Below are 23,028 nucleotides of genomic sequence, written 5' to 3'. Positions count from 1 at the left end.
AGAACTGACAACTTTGGAGTGTGGCGTCATCCTGGGAAGGTTATAGTCCCCTAGCAACAACTATCACAATTCTATAACAACAACACTCACTAAATCCCAGTACTTTATAGCAAAGCTGACTATAAACTCTAAAATTTAGAAATGATGTACGTACTTCCTGTCTAGTTAAGAGAATCTGTCTAATAGAGATAGTACTAATAATTAAGAGTAAGAAATAGAAAAAGATGAAAATAAGATATGTGAGTTTGTAAAAATTCTCTTGTTAGATCTGTGTTAAGAAATCTTTAGGTGTTTGCTAAGTTAAATATATGCTAATGGTAGCCCTGTATAAGTTTGTAAAATAGATCTATAGATCCTTTAAGAATATAAGCTTGCAAGAAGTATCTCATGTAGTCTTAAGACATGTAGTAATAAGCTTGTAATAAGTAAAGATGCTAGTTGTAAATGTAAGTTTAAATAAGTACATAAGAAGTAATAAGAAATATATTTGCTAAAGTAGTTCTATAGTTTCCTTAAGGAGTATAAATAAGTAGATGTTAATACGTTATATGTGAGTTTGTAAAATGTAAATGTTGAATGTGAGTCTAAATGCTTTGCAAGGCAAAAAAATATGTTATATGCGAGTTTGTAAAAAAGTGTAAATGTTAAGTGCGAGTCTATTAATGTATATGGTGAAAGAACCTGAGACACAGAAGGTTAGTGTCCTAGCAGACTGCAAAGCAGGCAGTCTGAGCGGTTTTCAAAAGTTCCAGAAGCCGCTAAGAAGCAAAGAATGGCGGACCCCAGAGCCAGCACAACAAGGTATCCGCAGCTGAGATCCGTGGAAAATCTTCGCAACACAGAAAAACCTGAGCTAACATCAAAAATGGTGCGGTTTCAAATATTACTGTAACTAAAAAGGTCTCCAGCTTGAGAATGAAAGTTGCAGAGATGCTTGTTTTAACAAAAATTGTTAACTGCAAAAAGTTTTGGTTGTAAAACGTCTCTTCATATTTTGAAGTGAAAGCCTAATACCAGAATTTATTTGTTTGAACTTTTTGAACTTAAAATGAGATAAAACTACAAAAAGATTTTGGTTATGGATTTCTCATATTTGGAAGGCTAGTACCAGAATTTATCATTTGAATTCTAGGACTTAATGAACTGAAAAATAGATTTCATTGCAATGGGACAATTTTGAGTTTACTTACAGTATTGACCCAGAAACTGTTTTCTGGAACTGGTTTTGTGTTACAAATAGAACTGCTTAAACAGAAAAGTTTGGGTTTTCTAACTAGCCTTGGGACTTTGTTTAAAAAATTATAAAGTAAAGGAGGAGTTATGAGATTAAATTATGTTTGCAGAAACCTATTGATATTATGCACCCTGGTTTTGTGGAGTTAAGGAAATATTTAAGTTTGATGTGAATACATTGAAGTTTTTCTTTGGGGTCCTGCTTCTGCTTTGACAAAGGGGTAAACCCGCAGACTTCCCTTTTAAGCTCATGCTTAAGGTGGGCGGGGTTGAATTTCCCTAGGCTTCTGTCGCTCCTCCTGAGAATGAGGCCTGGGGGCGGGTTCAGAAAGAGGCGAGTCCTCTGGCTGTGCTGAAGGTGGGGAAGGGGGTTGAGGTCAGCAGGGAGCTGAGCTATGGTGAGGTTTCCAACTTAGGGGAAGTTGGGATTGCAGTTGATGAGCACATAACTGAGCGGGTCTGAGGGTGGGGCCTGACTTTGAAGCAATTTACAGACGACTCTTGGAAGAAGGGCAGGGTCCTTAGCGTTTGGGAATGTGGTGGGGTCAGAGATACAAGATACACACACACATCGGGATCAGAAGCTTGGAGTAGGCTTGGTACTGAAGGGTTGGTACTTCCTGGGCCAAGGTCCAAGCTGCAGGTGGAACCTGATATCTGAGGATCTGGGTTGTGGGGGCTTCCTGGCATACTTCTCACTGATCCAATCTTCCCACCCACCTTTCTTCAGCTGAAGTGGTGTGCTTGGGTTGCCGTCTACTGTTCCTTTATCAGCTTTGCCAATTCCCGGAGCTCGGAGGACACTAAGCAGATGATGAGTAGCTTCATGTGAGGATCCTGAGTAAGGGGATGGGGTCCCATGCCTGCTCTCTAGGACTGACACCTCTTTTCTGTCTCAGGCTCTCAATCTCTGCCGTGGTGATGTCCTATCTGCAGAATCCTCAGCCCATGACGCCCCCGTGGTGATGTCTACTAGAAGGCTTGGATCCTGGACTCCTGTCCACCTTCTCTCTGGCCTAGCCTTTGACTGCCTCCAACCTGCCCTTGGCTGCTGTCTGTAAACTCGCCTGAGTGTCGTCTCTGGTCTCCCAGCTGAATAGAGGGAGGATGGCCCTTTCTTTGGGGTCCTGCTTCTGCTTTGACAAAGGGGTAAACCCGCAGACTTCCCTTTTATCTCCCTCCCCTGGCTACTGTTATGAGAAACACTGTTCATGTTTCTAAGTATTCGCTTGTTTTCTTGTTGAAACCAGTTGATAAAAAATTTTCCACTCTGGATGGCATGTATCACTTCTCTTTTGTTCATGGGGTGCTCTGCCCAGTGAAGACCGGCCTGTGTGCCCCTCCCCCCCTTGAGATTTTTTTTTTTAACGAGTTAATGTTCATATTTCTTAAGGCTCATGTCTTACATCAGGGGTGAGACAGTTATTTCCACACTTGGATGACTGTTGTCCCAGCCAAACTGACTAATCTTGGCTTTGGTTTTCTTTTTTGTTTGTTTGTTTATTTATTAACCTACTTGTTTATTTTGAGGTGGTGGGTATGAAATTCAGGGCTTTATACATTTTACACAGGTGCAATACTGTAGAGCTATATTTCTAGGTTTTATTTATTTGTGTATTCCTATAAAGCTCTAGCAGGCCTGGTAATCAATCATATATCCTAGGATGGCGATATTCGTGCCCCAGCCTTCAGCACGCTGAGATTACACCTATACACCCACACACCAAACTCTGGCCCTGGGTTTTCTTATTAGAGCAACAGATTAGTGAATAGACTGGTTGGGGTTGGGAAGGGTATGGAAGATTCAGGGTTCTTCCTCCCCTACAAGGCCCTTTCAGCTCATAAGAGAATCAGCTTCTGTGCAGACCCGGCTACGTGCCTCATCTCTGGCAGTTTGTTAAAGTCCCAATCCCCACACGGCAAACCAGAACTGTTTTCTACTCCAGCTTCCAGCCAAACTAGGCCCTTACAGGACCCAGCCCTAAAGAGAGTGTGATATCCTAGAATCCCATCTACGCTTTCCACTCCTTAGGAAACACTGCTGTCTACTGGAAAAGTTGAATCCTTTGCTCACACTCATTATCAAAGCCTTACAGCTAAAGTCTTCAGCCAAAAGAGCCCTAAGTGGAATGGGGGTGGGATTCAGACCCAGTCCTTCCCTGTGCTCCAATTCCTCAGTACAAAACTCCACAGCCTCTGTTTGTAGATGGCCGAGGCCCTGCCCCCTTCCGCGCTGATTGGCTGGCTCGGGTTCTGGGGGCGGAGCGTTCGCGGGTACTTAGCTAGGCTAGGGAAGCCCGCGGAAGCGGCCACCGGAACTATGGGCGTACCAAGGCTGGCCTCTGGTGTCTGTGCTGGTGGCGGGAGTGCTGGGTGGCTCTGGATGGGCTCCTGCACCCTCGGTTCGCCTGGCCTGCCTGTTTCCTTTCTCTTTTGGTTGTTATTGGCCACACCTGGCGCTTGGGCCGCAGGCTACGAGGTGAGCTGGGGCCTGAGGGCGGAAATGTCCTTGGGCTAGAGTTGAAGCAGAGGTGTGGGTAGCACTGATCTATGGTGACTGCTGCTGATCTGATGGTGTGGTCTAAGTGCGTGCATTGGGTCTCTGGAAAGGTCTGGCGTGCGTCTGAGAACAGGGCTGCATGTGATTGTATCCACTTCCTGTGACTCCAGCTGGCGTGCTAGGACTTTGCATGCACTTAAATGTGGTTAATCTGGCGACGGATGAGCAGTCACTTGAGACAGGGCTCTAAGCTTTGCACAGGTTGTGCTTGCTATGGTTCCACTTGCATGGACTCGCTTTTTGGTGACAGTACATTCCCCAAAGCCGGCTTGGGGCAGCTCTGCTGGAAAGCCTGCCTTGCAAATCCTACTATATCACCTGGAAGCGCTTCCCCTCTTCCCTTTCTAGAGTTATGTGAGCGGGGCCGCTCATCCCCAGCTTCATCTCCCTTCAGGTTGCCTGGAGTCCCAGTTTGGCCTCTCAGCTTCCTGGCTCCGGGTTCAAGTCACCTCTCTACACCATGCCTCGGTGTGGTGTGCCAGTCTGTCAACTAGAGCTAATATTGCCCCACATCTCAGGCTGGTTGCCTGATGTCTGGAATGCTTAGCTCACCTCAGCTACTACTAAAGTTGTTACTTTATGAAATCTGCTCTATGGGGTTTGTGCAAAGTGGGAATTGTGTCTATGAGCACAATACTCTGTGTGTCCTTCCTGAGGCAGCCTGGGACAGATGCTCTTTGACCTCTCTCTCTGTCACTCCAGACTCAAGACCTCCCTGCCTGCTTTGTAATGGTGGCCGTCAAGACTACGGTCTTGAACATGCTAGGCAAAGATTCTGCCTTAGAGCCCCCAACCTGCTGGCTTCTCAACTCTCGGTTACTGACAGGGAATGTGTATGTTCTGGGGTCTCTGTGCAGACATGTCCCACAGTGAAGCCAGGCATGCTCAACGTGCACCTGTTGCCTCATACACATGATGATGTAGGCTGGCTGAAGACAGTGGACCAGTACTATTATGGCAGTGAGTACAGAGTCGGGGGCCCCTTCTCAGTTTTTCAGGGACCTGGACATTGGGGTGAGAACAATGAGTCATCTGGACTTTTGTATCAAGGTATGTCTCCTAGTGGTTCCTCACTGCCTGACCTTCATGTCCACAGGCCTAAATGATATTCAGCATGCATCTGTTCAGTATATCCTAGACTCGGTAATCCCCTCTCTACTGGAGGATCCCACCCGACGCTTCATCTACGTGGAGATGGCTTTCTTTTCCCGTTGGTGGAATCAGCAGACAAATGCGACACAGGATATCGTACGGAAACTGGTGCGCCAGGGTGAGCATACCTCAAGAAGTGAAAGGAGGAAGCTCAGTCCAGCTTGATCTCTGAGATTATTTATTTATTTACTACTATTATTTATTGGGACAGTGTCTTATTACATAGCCCTTCCTGGCCTGGAACTTGATGTGTACATCAGGCTGGCCTTTGAACTTGTGGAAATTCTCCTGCTTCCCTGATGCTGGAATGGAAGGCCTGGGCAACCAAGCATCTCTGGGATTTTTGTCATATCATAGTGTGTTCACACTGTACCTATAGTTCTACCTGCTTAGAATCTCTCTTCATGTGGAGACCTGTATCTCACAAGGCCCCATCTACAGTGGCTTCCCAGGAAGCCAGTCATGCAGATCTAAGCAGACTGGCTTGGAAACTCCCCTCCTCTCCAGCTTCAGTAACAGTGTTGTCTGTTTTCCTAGACTTGCCCATGATGGCCCTGTTCCTAACAGATACCCTTCCCCCCTTGCATTCCTTGCACAGGGCGTCTGGAGTTTGTCAATGGTGGCTGGGTGATGAATGATGAGGGAGCCACCCACTATGGTGCTATTGTGGACCAGATGACACTTGGGCTACGCTTCCTGCAAGACACGTTCGGTAGCAATGGCCGTCCACGTGTAGCCTGGCATATTGACCCTTTCGGCCACTCTCGAGAACAGGCCTCTCTGTTTGCCCAGGTGCCAGCCACCCTATTTTCTTTTGGACCTGCCCCTTAGCTTAACTTCAACTGTTCAATTAGCTCCTCAAGCCCTGCCCTTCTCTAGCAATTTCGGGGACTAGACCCCACCTGGCTTGCTGAGACCCCACCTCGTGGGTGAATTTGACTCCTGTGAGTTGAGTGGTCTGTGACTGCTTTGCCTCTCTCCAGCTGGTTTGGTCCCTTCCCTTGAGCCTGCTAGGGTTGAGGCCACCACTGAACAGTGACCAGTGTCGCCACCCTGCTTTAAAACCAGCTTCATGTCTGTGCTGACCTATTCTCACCTCAGACTGCAGAGTGGAAAAGCCTCCTTTGTGCCTTGACATAACCAGGGAGGTGGAAGAGGGTTTTGGTTCTAAAGCTGCCTCTTCTTTGCTGACCCTTCTCAAGCTTAGAAGAACACATCCAGGCTTTGTGGGACCCATGCCTGCAATGTCAGCACTTGGGGGGCTGGTACAGGAGGACTGTGAGCCTGAGGTCAGCATGGCCTCAGACTGAGACCCTGTCTCAAAGAAAATCTAGCTTTATTAATTTATTTTTTAGTTTTATTATTTAATATATGGGTGTTTTGACATGCCATGTATAATTTTATACACACACACACACACACACACACACACACACACACACGGGTGTTTTGACGTGCCATGTATAATTTAATATATATATATAATATATATATATTATATATATATATGAGTGTTTTGCCTGCATGCACCATGTGTGTGCAGTGCCTATAGAGGAGCGTTGGAGGGTTGTAGGATCTCCTGGAACTAGAGTAATGGATGGTTGTGAGCCAACATATAGATGCTGTGGTATTGAACCCTGGTCTTCTGGAAGAGCAGATAGAACTCTTAACCACTGAGTCATCTTTCCAGCCCCGGCAAAACCTAGTTTTAGTTGAGCACTTCCTCTGTGCTCTTTCCCAACTGAGCAAGAAGGACTGCACTCATTCACTCCATCCCCTGTTCTGCACTCCAGATGGGTTTTGATGGCTTCTTCCTTGGGCGCGTTGACTATCAAGATAAATTTTTTCGGAAGAAGGAACTGAAGATGGAGGAGGTGTGGAGGGCCAGTGCCAGCTTGAAGCCCCCAATTGCTGACCTCTTTACTGGTGAGGATGTGGGAGGGTAGGGGAGTCACACAAGACGTCAAGCTAGAAGGGTCCAGGTGTGATTTTGTGATAAGCTGTGATTACCCTAGAATTTTTATTGATTTTTGAGCTGGGCTCTGTGTGTTCTTTTGGTACTAGCCCTTTCTAATTCAGAACTCTATTCTGGGTAGGACATGGCAGGCTCTGACCCCAGGGCAGGTCTGGGTGCTGAGTCCAATTTGGTTTACAGGTGTGCTCCCCAATAATTACGACCCTCCGAAGAACCTGTGCTGGGATGTGCTATGTGCAGACAATCCCATAGTGGAGGATCCCGAAAGTCTCGAGTACAATGCAGATACTTTGGTCAGTTACTTCCTGCAGCTGGCCTCTTTACAGGTAACACAGGTATCTAGACCATGGGCCATAGCATGCAGGCACAGGCACCTAACCTTTCCCAAAGCCCAAGGGAATGCCTTCAAGGGATTTCCCTTTGGGATTTATTCTTCCTTAGAAGGATACACAAGAAGCTGGAGAGATAGCTCTGCACTTAAGTTCACTTGCTGCTCAATTATGAGGACCAGAGTTCAGATCCCAGCACCCACATTATAAGCTAGTCATCCTGACTGCAAATTCCTGTATGGGAGTTATTTGGAGCCCTAGCTCCAAGGGGTGTAGAGACAGAAGGCTCACTGGGGCTTCTGAATTCCAGCCTAGCGAAGAAAATGCAAGTTCCAGGTTCAGGGAGAGACTCTGCCTCAAAGGAGTAGGTGGAGAATGGTAGGGGGACATCTGACACTCTCTTCTGATTTGTGCAGGTGTGTGGAGGCAAATGCATCCCTCACAAACATGTGTAAACACACACACACACACACACACACCCCTTATTTAAAAAAGAAAACCAGATGTGGGCCAGCTGTGGTGGTGCATACCTTAATCCCAGTACTGGGGGTAGGCAGAGGCAGTCAGATCTCTGTGAGCTCAAAGCCAGCTTAGGACTACATGGGGAGACCCTGTCTCCAGACAAAACAAGTAAATGAACCGAAGAAGTGGAGCAGTGAGACTGCTCAGTGGATAAAGGTGCTTGCTGCCAAGCTTGACACCCTGAGTTCATTTCCAGAACCCACTTGGTGGAAGGAGGGAAGTGACTCCTGTACATTGTTCTTCAGTCTCCAAGCTGGTGCTGTAACATGCACACCATAGTATGTGTCCCTCACTCCATAAATAAACATGAAGTAGGAAGAGGAGGAGGAGGAAGAGGAGGAGGAGGAAGAGGAGGAGGAGGAGGAGGATGCATGAGAGAGTATGGCTCAGTGCCCTGTAGCCTCATCTGAGTAGTGGACCCTAGAGTCCCTCACAACTACTGGCTGTTTTTGTTGTTATTTTCAGATACGGTCTCCTGTAGCCCAAGCTGGCCTTGACTTGCTATGTAGGTGAGGCTGGCTTTGAGCCTTTGATCCTCCTGCCACCATTTCCTGGGTGCTGAGAACATAGATGTGCACCACCATGTCTGATTTCTGCAGTGCTGGAGATTCAACACTCTACAGACTGAGCCACATCCCCAGCCCCTCACTGGTTGTTTTTGTGTTTCCCTCTGCTTCTACATGCCATAGTCCCCATGTATTCTTGAGTGTGGGTTTTGTTTTGTTTTGGTACTGGGGATCCAACCTGGGGTCTTGAGCATGCTAGGCTAGTATTTTCACACTGAACTACACCCCTAGGCCCCCAGGTGTTCTTTTGGACACTTAGGTATAGGGACAGTCCAGGACACCCTGGCCTGAGGATTGCTTTGTCACCTATAGCAACAGTATTACCGAACCAACCACACTGTGATGACCATGGGTTCAGACTTCCAATATGAGAATGCCAACATGTGGTTCAAGAACATGGACAAGCTTATCCGCCTGGTCAACAAGCAGGTCAGTGTGCCTTTGTGTGAGTGTGTTATCCAGCTCTTTAACTGCAATCAAATGCCCAAGATAGTTAGGTGATAAAGGAAAAAGAGCCAGGCATAGTGGTACACCCCAGTACTAGGGCCACTGAGGATTGCTTAGAGTTGGAGGCCAGCTTGGGACACACACACACACACACACACACACACACACACACACACACACACAGATATACACACACACACAGACCCTGTTTCAAAAACAAAATCATACACAAAACTAAAATAGAGAAAGTTACTTTAGCTTTAGTTTTCCTTTTTCTTTGAGACAAGTTTTCCAGTGTAGCCCTGGCTGTACTGGAACTCACTCTGTACACCAGGCTGGCCTCGAACTCAGAGTTATCTGCCTGCCTCTGGCTCTTGAGTGCTGGGACTAAAGGCATGCTCCACCCACTCAGCATAGTTTTAGTTTTGTAAAATTGTGTGTGTGCAGGTGCACATGACCATGTTTGTTCTTGGAAGCCAGAGGAAGATGTTTAGTGTCCTGCTTTATTGGTGTCTGTCTCATCCCCTGGGAATTGAACCTGGAGCTAGGCTGGCAGTCAGCCAACCTGTACTGTACTCGTATCTGGGCCGCGTCTAGTGCTGGAGTCCAGGCTCATAGGTGGCTGTTCCTAGTTTTGTCTGTGAGTTCTGCAGATTGAACTCAGGCCATCACACTTATATGCAGGCGTTCTTACCTGCTGAGTCATTTCCCAGCCACTTGAGGTTTTTTGAGACAAACTTTCCTGTAGATTTGGTTGGGCCTCAAACTCATTGTATAGCTGAGGATAACCTTGAACTCCTGATCTTCCTGCCTCTACCTCCCAAGTGCTGGGATTAAAGGTGCATGCCACCATGATCAGTCTCTTTATTTCTGCTTCTCTGTTCCTAGTTTTTCTTTTCTCCTCTTCCTGTCCAACCCCGCCTGCTTCTCTTCTACATGGTCCTTTTCCTGTTCCTCCTCTTTCTTCTTTTAAGAAAGTTTAGTTATTTTATGTGTATGGTATTTTGTGTGCATATGTATCTGTGTACCTTGTACATGTCTGGTACAGAGTCCAGAAGAGGCCATTGGATTCCCTGACCTGGAGTTCCAGATAATTGTAAGCTGCCGTGTGCTATTGGAAATTGAATTTGGGTTCTCTGGAACAGCAGCTGGTGGCCTTAACCACTGAACCACTTCTCCTTCTCTGTTAAGAGACAGAAAGAATCTCACTATATATCCCTGGTTGGTCTTGAAGTCACAGAGAGCCACCTGCCTGTACCCTTGAGTGCTGGAGTTAAAGTCCCACCTCCTCCTCCTCCTCCTCTTCCTCTTCCTTCTTCTTCTGCTCCTCCTCTTCCTCTTCCTTCTCCTCCTCCTCCTCTTGTTCCTGTTGGGATTCATGTATGAGTTTCATATATGCTTGGCAAGGGCTTGACACTCTAGCTCCCTCTTCCAGTTTTAAAGACCCTTGTGATTATTGTGGGCATCCCAGGTAATCTCTAGTTTAAGGTTAGCTGACAGAAATTCCAATTCCCTTAAAATTTAAAAAAAAAAATTTATTTTATATCCAGGCATGGTGGCGCATGCTTTTCATTTTAGCACTTGGGAGCAGAGACAAGTGGATATGTCTTTTGGTAGTCTGACAGTGCTAAACAAATAAACAAACAAACAAACAAACAAAAAACAACAAACCATGATTTCTACCTATAATGGCATACTTAATTTTCCCATAATTAATTAGTTAATTAATTAATTGTTTTTGAGACAGGATCTCCTGTAGCCCAGGCTGGCCTCTGCTTGCTGTGTAGCTAAGAATGACTTTGAACTTTTGCTAGGCCTGTCCCTCTGGAGGGTTAGGGTTACAGGTGTCCTGGGGGTTAAACTTGGCTTCGTAGGAGCTAGGCAAGCACCGTACCAACTGAGCTGCACACGCCCAACCTCTCCCTGTTTTAAATAATTCCCTGTTGGAATTATTTAAAAAGTTTTGTAAACCAGCTAGGTACAGCTGCCCATGCTTGTTGTCCCAGCTACCAGGGAGGCTCAGGCAGGAGGATCACTTGAACTCAAAAATTCTAGGTCAGCCAGGGCAGCTGGATAACATGGGGAGATTGCCTCAAACAAAACAAATAAAAAAGAAAAGAAAAATTGTGTAAAATTATAGGATTATCCCTGAAATCTTTTAAGAGTGACGGACAGTGTTTGGTCTTGGCCAAGACATATGCCCACATTTGACTACCATTTTGTACTCAGAAAGGGTGTTTAGGGGCTGGAGAGATGGCTCAGAGGCTAAGAGCATTGGCTGCCCTTCCAGAGGACCCATATAGTGGCTCACAGTCATCTGCAATTCCAGCCCCAGGGAATTTCAGACTTTCAAGGGCACCAGGCAGGCAGGTGGTGCATGGACACTCATGCAGGCAAAACATTAAATATAAACATTAAATAGAGAAATAAAAAGAACAACAACAAAAAATGTGGAGAACTCAACCTATTGGATGCCTGTGGGGCCCGGGAAGGTACAGATCCTGAGGCTCACACACGCCTTTCCCCAGCAGCAGGCAGAGGGGAGCAAGGTCCATGTTCTCTACTCCACCCCTACGTGTTACCTCTGGGAGCTGAACAAGGCCAATCTAACCTGGTATTTGGGGCAGGGGACTGGGGAGCTTGGGGCGGGGTTGGCGTGCTCCGTGGGCTGTGATTGCTCTCAATGCCCTTGTGCAGGTCTGTGAAGGAAGATGACTTCTTTCCTTATGCTGACGGCCCCCACATGTTCTGGACCGGCTATTTTTCTAGCAGACCGGCCCTCAAACGCTATGAGCGCCTCAGCTACAACTTCCTTCAGGTGAGTGAGCATGTGGGGATCCAGGAGGCCCAGAGAAGCTGCTGCCTAATATAGCCCTTTCTCCTCAGGTGTGCAACCAGCTGGAGGCACTGGCCGGTCCCGCAGCCAACGTGGGACCCTATGGCACAGGAGACAGTGCACCCCTTAGTGAGTGTCATCTGTGGACCGTGGAATTGAGTGGGGTGACAGAGAAGCGTTGAAGCTAGAAACCAAAACCATCCCTAGGGCACTTTACTTTTGGTGGTGCTGGGGATCGAACCCTGGACCTCTTGAATGCCAGACAGCACTGTTTCACCGAGCGCTGAGCTACATCCCTAGACTTCGAGATTCTTTCTTTTAAATTTATTTTTATGTGTTTTTCCTGCATGTGTATTAGTGTACCACATGCATATCTGGTGACTTTGTAGGCCGAAAGGAGTGTCACATTCCCTAGAGCTGAAGTTATAGACATATAGACACATATGATATTGGGAGCCAAACCCCGGTCCTTTGAAAGGTCAGTCAGTGCTCTTAGCCAATGGGCCATCGATGGCTCCAGCCTTCCAGACCATTCTTAAATCTCCTAAGAACCCTGTTAACCTGGACCCGAGCTTTTGTGTGTGTGTACTTGGTGGTGGGGCTCAGAGTTCTGTGGGAGATGGCATCCGACTGATGTTCTGTTGGCAGAGGAGGCAATGGCTGTGCTCCAGCACCACGATGCGGTCACTGGTACTGCAAGGCAGAATGTTGTAAATGACTATGCAAGGCAGCTGGCAGCAGGCTGGAGACCCTGTGAGGTGTGAGGGGCAGGACCTTGAAGGAACTAAGAAGGGCATGATCCTGGGTGATGGGCGGGCCCTAGAGTACTCTTAGGGGTGGGGTTTTGGGAGGAGGAGGGATTTGTGCTTGGGAGAGAAGGGGTGGAGCTTACAGGAAATGGGGCTGGGTCTAGGTAGGAGAGACTGGGTCTTGGTAAGGGCACGACCAGGCTTCCTGGGGTGCAGACCTTGGATGCAGGTCTTTTGGTGATCCTCACCAGGTTTTGGTGAGCAACGCTCTGGCGCGGCTCAGCTTCTACAAACAGAACTTCTCATTCTGCCGCGAGCTCAACATCAGCATCTGCCCAGTCAGCCAGAACTCTGACCAAGTGAGTAGGGCTGGGAGGCAGGTGGGACAGAGAGGGCTCCAGAAGGTGAAGCCTGCAGTGAAGAGGATGGAGCGCTTACATAAGTTATGTTTGGAGGGCCATTTTGGGTACAGGGAAACTGGGACAGCATAGTTCATCACAAGGGGCATGGCTTGTCCCGGAAGGCCAGGACTGTGTGGGAAGATGCTCCACTAGATGGGTTTGGAGGCCTGTTGTGACTCTGCCCTTCCTGCCATAGTTCCAGGTAACTGTTTACAACCCCCTGGGCCGGAAGGTGCATCAGATGGTCCGACTGCCAGTCAGTGAAGGCATCTTCTTTGTGGAGGACCCTAATGGAAAGACTGTGCCCAGTAATGTGAGCCTGCACAATGAGAGCCCCCCAACCCTAACACCCCCCACCCCCTGCTTTCCCAATGCATTTCCCCCAGATCTTGTAATATCTCCGTGAGTTTCTTCCTCTTCTGTGTGTCTCTACATCATGAACAACTCCCTCCCACAAGTGACAGCCCTTCTAAATGTCCCCCTTGGAATTTGCCCTCCCTTTCTGACCCCCTCCTCTTTCTTCCTTCCAACAGGCGTTCACTGTGTAGCCCAGGCTAGCCTCCAACTTGTGATCTTCCTGCCTTAAGCTCTTAGATGTTAGGACTGAGGGTTTTGGTCACCTCACTGTTTCCCCAGCAGATTTTCTGTTTATGGACAGCCTCTTCACTCCAGGAGGTCTCCTTTCCTGAACCTCTCAGCCCCCTCCTGTCTCTCTCTGCTTCCTATTTCCTCCCAGACTCCTAGTCTCTCTCTGTATATACCTCCACCCTCCTCCCCTTCTCTCTTCCCTCCTTCCTCTTCTCCCTTTCCTTCCTATTTCTTCTGCAGTGAACTAGGTATAGAATGTGCTAGGCAAATGCTCTTCTTCCTCTCCCAGTCACACCTAGGTTTCTTCTTCTGTCTATTCCTTACCCTCCGAGGTTGATGCTTGTACCCATGACTGGTTTTAGAAGTGTCTTCTTGACTCTTGACTAGCTTCCTCTCTCACTCAAGGTGGTGATACTTCCCAGCTCCTACAGTAAGAAGTACCGATGGGAGCTGGTGTTCTCAGCCTCAGTGCCTGCCCTGGGCTTCAGCATCTACTCTGTGGTCAAGGTGACTGTCCATAACTCCCAGGCCCAGAGCCTTCAGGCCAGCCCCAGGAGACCCAGGTCCTATGTCTTGGCCATTGAAAATGAGGTGAGACTCTATTTGAATCTCCTTCCTTGCCTCTGTGACAAATTTAAAGAGTTATAAAAACTGCTTGGATTCTGGGTCCTTGGGTTCTGGGTCAGTCTTTGGTTTACACTCGTCTCTCCTGATTGTGTGTTCTTTAGTGAGGAAAGTGACCTTTGAGCCTCACTTTCCTTTCTGGAGCAGTTGTGTAAACCTAGTGTAACCATGAGATTGCTATAGCTGTGTCAGGGCCCATGGCAGGTAGGTGTTCAGGGGACATGGAAGGTGATGTGTGAGATTTTGTGTTCTGACAAATAAGCTTGCCTGGAGATCAGAGGGTGGAGCTAGCCATTGTTTAACCATAGAGACCAGGTGGTAATGGCACACACTTATCCCAGCACTCTGGAGGAGGAAGCAAGAAGACCAGGAGTTCAAGGCCACCCTGAGCTACACAAGGTTGAATCAGTCTAAAGAGAAACAGAGCCAGGCATCGGTGGTGCAAGTTTTTAATCCCAGCACTAGAGGGGTGGAGACAGGAATATAAGGTGGGTGGAGACAGCATCTTGCCCCCATTCAGTCTGAGGATTTGCAGAGGTAAGAAGTTTGTGGTGGCTGGCTGCTCTGCTTCTCTGATAATTTAGCTTTCACCCTCAATATCTGACTCCAGGTTTTTATTATAATTAGGATCATGCTTCAGGAAGGCTTCTTTGATAAGGAGACAGCTGAAGGCTCAGACTGGACTCAGTGACAGACACTTGCCTAGCATCTGTGAAGCCCTGGGCTCCATCCCCAGCACCTCAGAAATAGTTATAAATGAAGAGCTAGTATCTTAGAGTTTTTACTGCTGTGATAAAATACCATGACCAAATCCAGTTGGGAGGAAAGGGTTTATTTTGCTTACACTTCCAGGTAACAGTCCATCACTGAAGGAAGTCAGGACAGGAACTCAAGCAGGGCAGGAACCTGGAGGCAGGAGCTGATGCAGAGGCCATGGAGGGTGCTGCTTACTGGCTTGCTCTTTATGGCTTGTTCAGCCTGCTTTCTTATAGCATCCAGGACCGCAAGCCCAGAAGTTTCTCCACTTACCACGGGCTGGGCCTTGTCCCATCATTCACTAATTTAGAAAATGTTCTACAGGCTTCCTGTTATATCTTATAGAGGTATTTTCTCAATTGAGGTTCCCTCTTCTCAGATGACCCAAGGTTTGTGTCAGGTTGACATAAAAGCACCCAGCACAGCTGGAGAAATGGCTCAGCAGGTTAAGAGCATGCACTGTTCTTGCAGAGAATCCAAGTTTGGTTCCCAGTACCCAAGTCTAGCAGCTCATAACCAACTGCCTGTAAGTCCAGGTCTAGGGGGACACAATGCCTCTGGCCTTGTCGGCACCTGCAATAATATGCACACACCCACTTATAAACATAATTAAAAATAATAATAATTAGTCTTAAAAAAATGTCCTGGCCAGGTGTAGTGGTTAATGCCTTTAATCTTAGCACTTGAGAGGCAGAGGCAGGTGGATCTCTGTGAGTTCAAGGTCAGTCTGGTCTACAGAGTCAGTTCTAGGACAGTCAGAGCTACATAGTGAGACCCTGTCTCAAAACCAAAACAAAACAAAGAAAAAAACCCAAAACTAAACCAAACCAAACAAAAAAACCCCCAGGTAAGTGAAAGAAAGAAAAGCTGATTGTCCTGAGACCTGGCATATTTGCTTCTTGGGCTCCGTCTTTCATAAAACATACTAAAAGTTGTATCAGGATGGTGTGGACCTTGGTGTGGTGCGGTGTGTCTGTAGTCCTGACACTTTGTGGGCACAGTTAGGATTGATGGGGTTTACTGACTAGCCAGTATTGTTGAGTTGGTGAACTCCAGGTTTAGTGAGAAACTCAGTCTCAGAAAACAAGGTGAACAGCCTAGTCTGCGTAGTGAGTTGAGGCTAGCCAGAGGCACATAGTGAAAACCTCGTTCAAACAATAAAAATAAAAGGGGCTGGAGAGATGGCTCAGTGGTCGAGAGCACCAGCTGCTCTTCCAGAGGACCTGGGTTCAGTTCCCAGCACCCACCTGGCAGCTCACAACTGTCTGTAATTCCAGTTCCAGGGGATCTGACACTCTCACACCAGTGCACATAAAATAAAAATAAATAGATTATTGAAAAAGATTAAAAAAATAAAAATTATGGTAGAGAACCATTGACACCCAGCCAACTTCAGCCCCTTGCCTTCCTATGCATCACATGAATGTACACACACAAACATGTACACAGGCAGACATACCACACAAAAAGTTATAGGATGAGACTTCTGTGAAGATAAGTAATGTCCATGCAAGTCTCATTATGACATGTTCATTGTTACTATTCACCTTTTCTTTAGATTTTAAAGGAAATGGAAATGTTCTTCAATTTTTGGGGACAGGGCTTCATAGAGCCCAGACTGACCCTGAACTTGATACATAGCTCAAAATGACATTGAACTCCTAATCTTCCGCCTCCACCTCCTGAGTCCTGGATTATAGGCATGTACCACATGTCATATTTATATGGTGCCGAGGGCAAGCACTCTGCCAACTGAGCTATGATCACTATTACAATATAAAAATATTTCTGTGAGTCACTGAAAGCCTTATGGGTTCTGGCATTCAGCTCATGGGTCGGATGATACACTGGTCAAGCTCTTGAGCAGGTGAGGACTGGGGTCACTTTAGGCTACCATAGTTGGCTCTGCTGCTGTGGGGTGTACAGACTGGATCAGTATAGAATTGAGGGTCTCTGCAAAGGGCTGAGTTAGTCCTAGAGGACCATGGTGTGTAGAGAAGTGGCCAGAGGTTAAAGTTGATGGGCGCAGTGGCTACAATAGTGTTTGCTTATTGGATCAGGCACAACAGTGGGCGAGATGAAGGAAGTGATTCCAGGGAGGGCTGGAGCTTTCGCTGCCGAGGAGAACCTTGTTCACATGTGTGCTCCATTTCCCCACCCAGTACATCCGGGCTACATTTGACTCTGAAACGGGGTTATTGATGAAGATTGAAAACATGGAACAGAACCTCTCACTCCCTGTGAGCCAAGGCTTCTTTTGGTGAGGAAGGGCTGCTATGTCAGGGCTGGTTGGTGCACAGAGCCGGGGCGGGTGAGAGCTGAGGCCCCTCCCTGATGCTCATTTACTCTGGTCCCAGGTACAATGCCAGCACTGGTGATGAGGAGAGCACTCAGGCCTCTGGTGCCTACATCTTCAGACCCAGCCATCTTGAACCACTGCCTGTAAGCCGCTGGGCTCAGATCCATCAGGTGAAGGTCTGTAGCCAGAAACTATGAGTGGGTTTGAGGGGTAGGAGTGGGGATGTGGAATGTGGGAACAGGATGTGCCACATGTAGGGTGTTGGTGGGAACTATTTCATCTTCTTTATTTTAAATATTATTATTATTTGTGTGTGTGTGTGTGTGTGTTTCTGTGTGCACATGTGTTAGAGGACAATTTGTGGGAGTCTACCACATGGGTCCCTAGGATAGAATGTGGTTCATCGGCTTGGCAGCAAGCATCTGTACCTGCTGAACCATCTCTCTGCTCCCCAAGAAAGGTTTTCCTGTGTCGCCCAGCCTGGCCTCAAAGCTCTTGATCTTGTCTCAGCCTCTGGCGTGCTAGGATTGTGGAAGTGAGTCACAATGCCTGGCTTTACTTCTCCTTTACATATGGAGTAAAGACCCAGGCTTCACTGCTGATGGAGAAAACCTGCTTCTATAAAGATCTGTCAACATGTTCACATCCATTCCTCGCTTTGGAAATTGGAGGTGAAGGGGGTGGCAGCATATAATTGCTTAGAGTTCACCAAGGTCTATGAAATGAGTTTATGTCTTGGAATGTAGTTTAGATCACTTGCATATGAGTAAAGGCCTGAGTTCTAGCTCCATACCACCATGACAGGGAGGGGCTGTGATAAGAGGACAGGGGTGGCTGAGGCAGGAGAGTCGCAGGTTCAAGGCCAGCCTAGGCTATGTAGTGGGACTCTCTCTCTCTCTCTCTCTGTCTACACACACACACACACACACACACACACACACACACCACACACCCCCCCCAAGCTTGCAACAATAACATGTTTGCAACAAAAACATTTATATGTGGGTATATATTTGATAATTCACTCTTAATTTTTCTTGAGAGTCTCAAGTGGCCCCTAATGATTTTCTGATGTTTCCTTCTGGGGTGGGAAAGGAGTAGATGCAGGCTTCTGAGGCTCATATTTGATGTGATTCCCCCTTAAGCAAATGTCTACATACCTATATTAAAATATGGTTTAGAGGCCAGGTGGTGGTGGCGCATACCTTTAATCCCAGCGCTCGGGAGGCAGAGGCAGAGGCAGGCAGGTCTCCAAATTTGAGGACAGCCTGGTCTCTAGAGTGAGCCCATGGATCGCAAGGGATACACAGAGAAACCCTGTCTCAAAAAACAAACAAACAAAAAGGTTCTTTCCTTCTGGGCATGCATGGTGGTGCATGCCTTTGATCCCAGCACTGAGAGGCAGAAGTAGGTGGATCTCTGTGAGTTTGAGGTCAGCCTGGTCTGCATAGTGAGGCCCTATCTCAAAACAACAACAACAATAGAAACATTCTTCTAACAGAATGTCTGGCTGGACATCCAGGGAGGTGGAGGTCTCACATTTGCCAACATTTCTTCTGTCTGGTTCTTGTCCCTCAAACTTCTTCAATGTTCAACTTCCTCTCATGGTCCAAACAGACACTCAGGCTCCGGCTACCACATCTGTATTTGAGCCAGAGAGAGGGAAAGGGTCATTCACTGTTCGTACTACCTTGATCATTTTCCGTGGGGCAGATTGTGGCTACACAGGTCCTGATAGCACACAGATGACTAGACATGCAAAGCTGGAATCCTGTTCTAAGGAGGGAAGATGGGGCAATAGTGGATAGCAAGTATATGTGGATTCCGTCAAGGGCTGTGTGACCTGTTGGGCGTGGTAACACACACCTGTAATGCCAGCACTGGGGAGACAGAGGCAGCAGGATCGGGAGTTCAGGGCCAGTTTTCAGTTTTGACTCCTGCGGAGTTTGAGGTTAGCCTGAAGTACTTGAGACTCTGTGTCAGAATGAAAAAAAAGAGGTGAGCTGGCCATGGCCAGTCTCTGGATTCCATCAGCAAGGGGTAGAGGTGGGGAGTGGGGGTGGGAGGGTGGAGCTGGTGAGAAGGTTCAGAGGGTACAGGTGCTTTCCACCAAGCCTACCTGTGTTCAGTCCCTGAAACCCACATGGTGGAAAGGGAGAACCTGTTCCTGAAAGTTATGCTTTGATCTCCACATGTATCTTCCACACAATAAAACCAAAGAAGCAGTGAGAACATCATACTGAGTTAGTCTGTGAGGTGGATATTAATGAGATACCCTTTTGGGGATTCTTAGCGATTTGAATGTGGCTCACACCAGCCCTCCAATGTGCCTGTAGACAGCCTTGGTGCAGGAGGTACACCAGAATTTTTCAGCCTGGTGTTCTCAAGTGGTTCGCCTGTACCCAGGACAGCGTCACTTGGAGCTGGAGTGGACAGTGGGACCAATCCCAGTGAGGTAAGTGGCATATTTTCTGGAGTGGGGAGCAGACACAGTGGTGTGTAGGAGACTCACAAGGGTCCTTTTCCATTGAGCACAGAGATAACTTGGGGAAGGAGGTCATCAGCCGCTTTAACACCCCGATGAAAACAAATGGACAGTTCTACACAGACAGCAACGGCAGGGAAATCCTGAAGAGGAGGTGGGGAAGGGTATCATGGGAGAGTCTGTGGTATGTTGGATTTCAGGGCCATGGGGATTTGGTGATGATATGAGGGTGGGACAATGAAGAGGAAGCAGGACTCCAAATCTGATCATATCACACCTCTTCCCAGACGTGATCATCGACCCACTTGGAGATTAAATCAGACTGAACCGGTAGCTGGAAATTACTATCCTGTCAACACTCGAATCTACATCTCGGTACCTGTCCTGCCACTGCCTCAGACATGGAAGCACCTCCCAGATACCTGGGGCAGGGTGGGCTCCCACCAGGGACCCACATACTCAGTCACCCTTACACCTAGGATGGGCACATGCAGCTGACCGTGGTGACCGACCGCTCCCAGGGGGGCAGCAGTCTGAAGGATGGTTCACTGGAGCTCATGGTGAGAGGGGAGCCCCATCCAATCTGGGTCTCTCCCATGAGGCCCACCCAGACCCAGCCAAGCGTGGAGGCTGTTGTTGGTACCCATGTCCTGCCTGTGGCCCTGGTTCCATCCTCTTCCCACTTCTCCCTTTCTTGCGCTGGGATGACAGGCCTGCATCACTGTGCCTGGCTTTGGAATTGTATTTCTAAGTTCCACTTTCCCTCCTCTTATCCAGTCCCTGCTCAGGCCTTGACTTGTCCTGTGATGATCCTCTTGTTAAGCACTTACTTTCTTTGTCCTGGACTCTTGTTAGTTGGGCCTCACTTCTGCTGGGGACCCCTACCAGCAGACTCCCATCTTGGTCTTTAGTTTCTGTTGGAATTCCTGCAAGGCTGTACCCAGTTTCTGAACTGGGATCACTTGCTATTTCCTCACTCTTTCCTGGCCACTCCTCACAGGTGCACAGAAGGCTGTTGGTAGATGATCAGCGTGGACTCCTGGAGCCCCTCATGGACTCAGGGACTGGGAAAATTGTGAGAGGGCGCCACCTTGTGCTTTTGAGTTCTGTTACTGATGCAGCTGAAAGGCACCGCCTGCTGGTGGAGAAGGAGGTCCTGTCCCCTCAGGTGGTGCTGGCTCAGGGTGATGGCAGTCCCTATTACTCCAGGGCAGCACCAAGGATGCAGGTGAGGGACAGCGAGAAGAGCAGAAAGGCAGATCCCGAATGATGCCTTCTAAGCCCCTCTTTTGAGGACTGAGTTCACCCTCAGTTTAAGTCTGACCCCTTAGGAGTGAGCTCCTCCCTGTTGTAAGCAATATCCTTCAGTATTGAGTTCGGCCTCATCAATGCCCCTTCCCATTCATCTTCGTTTCCTGCAAGTTACTGCTGATTTCCAGCCAGGCTCCGACCAATCCCCTTAGACTTAGCCCTTCTTTCTGCAGTTCTCGGGACTTCGCCAGGACCTACCTCCCCAGGTACATCTGCTTACACTGGCCCGCTGGGGACCAAAGATGGTGCTGTTACGCTTGGAGCACCAGTTCGCTGTGAAAGAAGATTCACGAGGCAACCTGAGCTCCCCTGTAACCTTGAACTTGCAGGTGAGGAGGGTTGAGCTGAGAAGGAGACAGGATGAGAGAGAGACAGGCAAAAACTGGGCTTTGGGTCTCACCTGGACCCATCTATTCCCTGCAGAACCTGTTCCAGGCCTTCACTATCACTGACCTGCAGGAGACCACATTGGCAGCCAACCAGCCCCTGTCCAGGGCTTCCAGGCTGAAGTGGAGAACAAATACTGGTGAAGACCTGGCAGGATTCCTGCCTGGGGCTGTCAGCTGAGGGTGGAGTGTGTGGGTTGTTGGCTAGGAGCCAATGTAGAGCTTGAGGACAGGGCCTTAAGAGTGAGCAGTTAAAAAAAAAAAAAAAAAAAAGAGTGAGCAGTTCAGCAAACCAGCAATGCGCCTGGAGTTTAGAGTATGGAATTTTAACCCAAGGATGTGTTGATCTCCATCAGTGTCTAATTCTAGGATGGTGTCTGTCACCTTTGGGATATGAACACTATGGAGTTGGAGGATTTGGGGAATCTTGAGGTGGTGTTCAGGTATAGGGAAGTGGTTTAAAGGTCTGGATGTGAGGCCCTGGGGCAGAGTTGAGAGGTGGGTGTGTATGGCTGTGTCCAGGCCTGAGTTCTCTTCTGCTGATCACCAGGTCCCATCTCCTACCCTGCTCCTTCCAAGTTGGATCCTACCTCAGTCACACTGCAGCCTATGGAAATACGTACCTTCGTGGCCAGGGTTCAATGGCAAGAACTCAGGCCTGCCAGGAGGAGGGGCTGATCTCTCCCCTTCTCTTGCTGTAACCACTCACAGACATCATTAAAAGGCTTCTACTAAGACTCAGGTCACCCAGCGACTGTGCATTATTTTTGAGGAGGGACTTAGAGTGTCAGATCTAGGGAGATCAGCCGACCCTCGCTCAGCCCTGACCCCAGGCCGTCTGGAAGTTACCTCCCCATTGGAATCGCCACACCAGCATGTTCTCTCCCCATCTCACTCATCATTTTTTCCCTCTCCTCCCACTTCGATCCTTTGTCCACACAGGCCCCCACACAGCTGTCTCAACAAACACTGAGGATAGGCCTGTGCAGGACACAGCATCAGTTTCCCCTCCTTCTACTCCTGCTATTAATGCCATCCCCATCCCTTCTCCTATAGATCCATTCCTCCATATTCCTTCAGAAAAGAGCAGGCCTCCCAGGCATATCCATATGGCATAACAAGTTACAAGAAGACTAGTCACAAACCTTCATATCAAGGCTGGGTGAGGCAACCCAGTAGGAAGAAAAGGGTCCCAAGGGCAGGTGAAAGAGTGAGAGACACCCCCACTCCCACTGTTGGGGGGTCCCACAAAACACCAAGCTAACACCGTAACATATATGCAGAGGACTAGCACAGAGATGTTGTAGCTGGTGTGTAATCCATACCTAGGAGACTTAAGCAGTAGGTTCTAGTTCTAGGTCACGGTTAGTGAGAGCCTCTCTCTCTCAAACAAACAAACAAATATATAAATAAAAATAAATAATGACTTAGTGTTGTGGCTCAAGCCTGTAATTCCAGCATGAGGGAGGTTGAGTAGGATCAGTGTATTAGGGTGTATAATCTAATATAGTGTTCTCTGGAGGAACAGAAGTTACAGAAGTATATACACACACACATATATATTTATATCAACTTTTTTAATGTTGCAACATTAAATTTTTAATGCAGTTCCTCATGTTGTGATCCCAACCATAAAATTATTTTCATTGCTATTTCATAACTGTAATTTTGCTACTGTTATGAATCATTGTGGGGTCTCCATTTTTCTCATGGTCCATTGGCCACCAGTCTGCGAGGACAGAGGGAGCAGAGTTGTCATGCAGGGCTTCGTGTGGCCTGTGAGTGTGACGGAGTCAGCTCCCGGGACTC

The 23,028-nt window shown here is 47.9% G+C and overlaps 1 protein-coding gene and 1 long non-coding RNA gene across 4 annotated transcripts; both read left to right on the top strand.

Moving 5' to 3' along the window:
• Window positions 1–1,479: 1,479 nt before the first annotated feature.
• On the top strand, window positions 1,480–2,506 carry LOC131911908 (uncharacterized). Of its 2 annotated transcripts, XR_009379457.1 has the most exons (3): window positions 1,480–1,492; window positions 1,964–2,061; window positions 2,133–2,506. It is a non-coding gene; the product is annotated as an uncharacterized LOC131911908 (long non-coding RNA). The 2 variants fall into 2 exon arrangements; XR_009379456.1 differs by lacking the exon at window positions 1,480–1,492 and having other exon boundaries at window positions 1,532–2,061.
• A 651-nt stretch (window positions 2,507–3,157) lies between these two features.
• LOC131911907 (lysosomal alpha-mannosidase-like) lies at window positions 3,158–21,956 on the top strand. 2 transcript variants are annotated; one of them, XM_059264337.1, is made up of 24 exons: window positions 3,168–3,712; window positions 4,651–4,753; window positions 4,890–5,063; window positions 5,544–5,737; window positions 6,739–6,871; window positions 7,101–7,246; window positions 8,650–8,766; window positions 11,316–11,398; window positions 11,482–11,602; window positions 11,671–11,749; window positions 12,269–12,378; window positions 12,621–12,728; window positions 12,967–13,083; window positions 13,764–13,949; window positions 16,901–16,998; window positions 17,096–17,213; window positions 19,374–19,492; window positions 19,575–19,676; window positions 19,810–19,897; window positions 20,002–20,082; window positions 20,523–20,750; window positions 21,007–21,162; window positions 21,257–21,359; window positions 21,770–21,956. In XM_059264337.1, exons 1-24 carry the CDS (start codon window positions 3,440–3,442, stop codon window positions 21,895–21,897), a joined length of 3,165 nt encoding a protein of 1,054 aa, XP_059120320.1. In that variant the 5' UTR covers window positions 3,168–3,439; the 3' UTR covers window positions 21,898–21,956. The 2 variants fall into 2 exon arrangements, with proteins under 2 accessions (XP_059120319.1, XP_059120320.1); XM_059264336.1 differs by lacking the exons at window positions 20,523–20,750; window positions 21,007–21,162; window positions 21,257–21,359; window positions 21,770–21,956 and having other exon boundaries at window positions 3,158–3,712; window positions 7,101–7,255; window positions 11,313–11,398; window positions 20,002–20,448.
• Window positions 21,957–23,028: the final 1,072 nt, after the last annotated feature.

Source organism: Peromyscus eremicus, chromosome 5 (assembly GCF_949786415.1).
Source record: "Peromyscus eremicus chromosome 5, PerEre_H2_v1, whole genome shotgun sequence".
Taxonomy (NCBI): domain Eukaryota; kingdom Metazoa; phylum Chordata; class Mammalia; order Rodentia; family Cricetidae; genus Peromyscus; species Peromyscus eremicus.
Note: the sequence above shows the minus strand (reverse complement) of the source record. Positions and strands in the feature narration are given on the sequence as shown.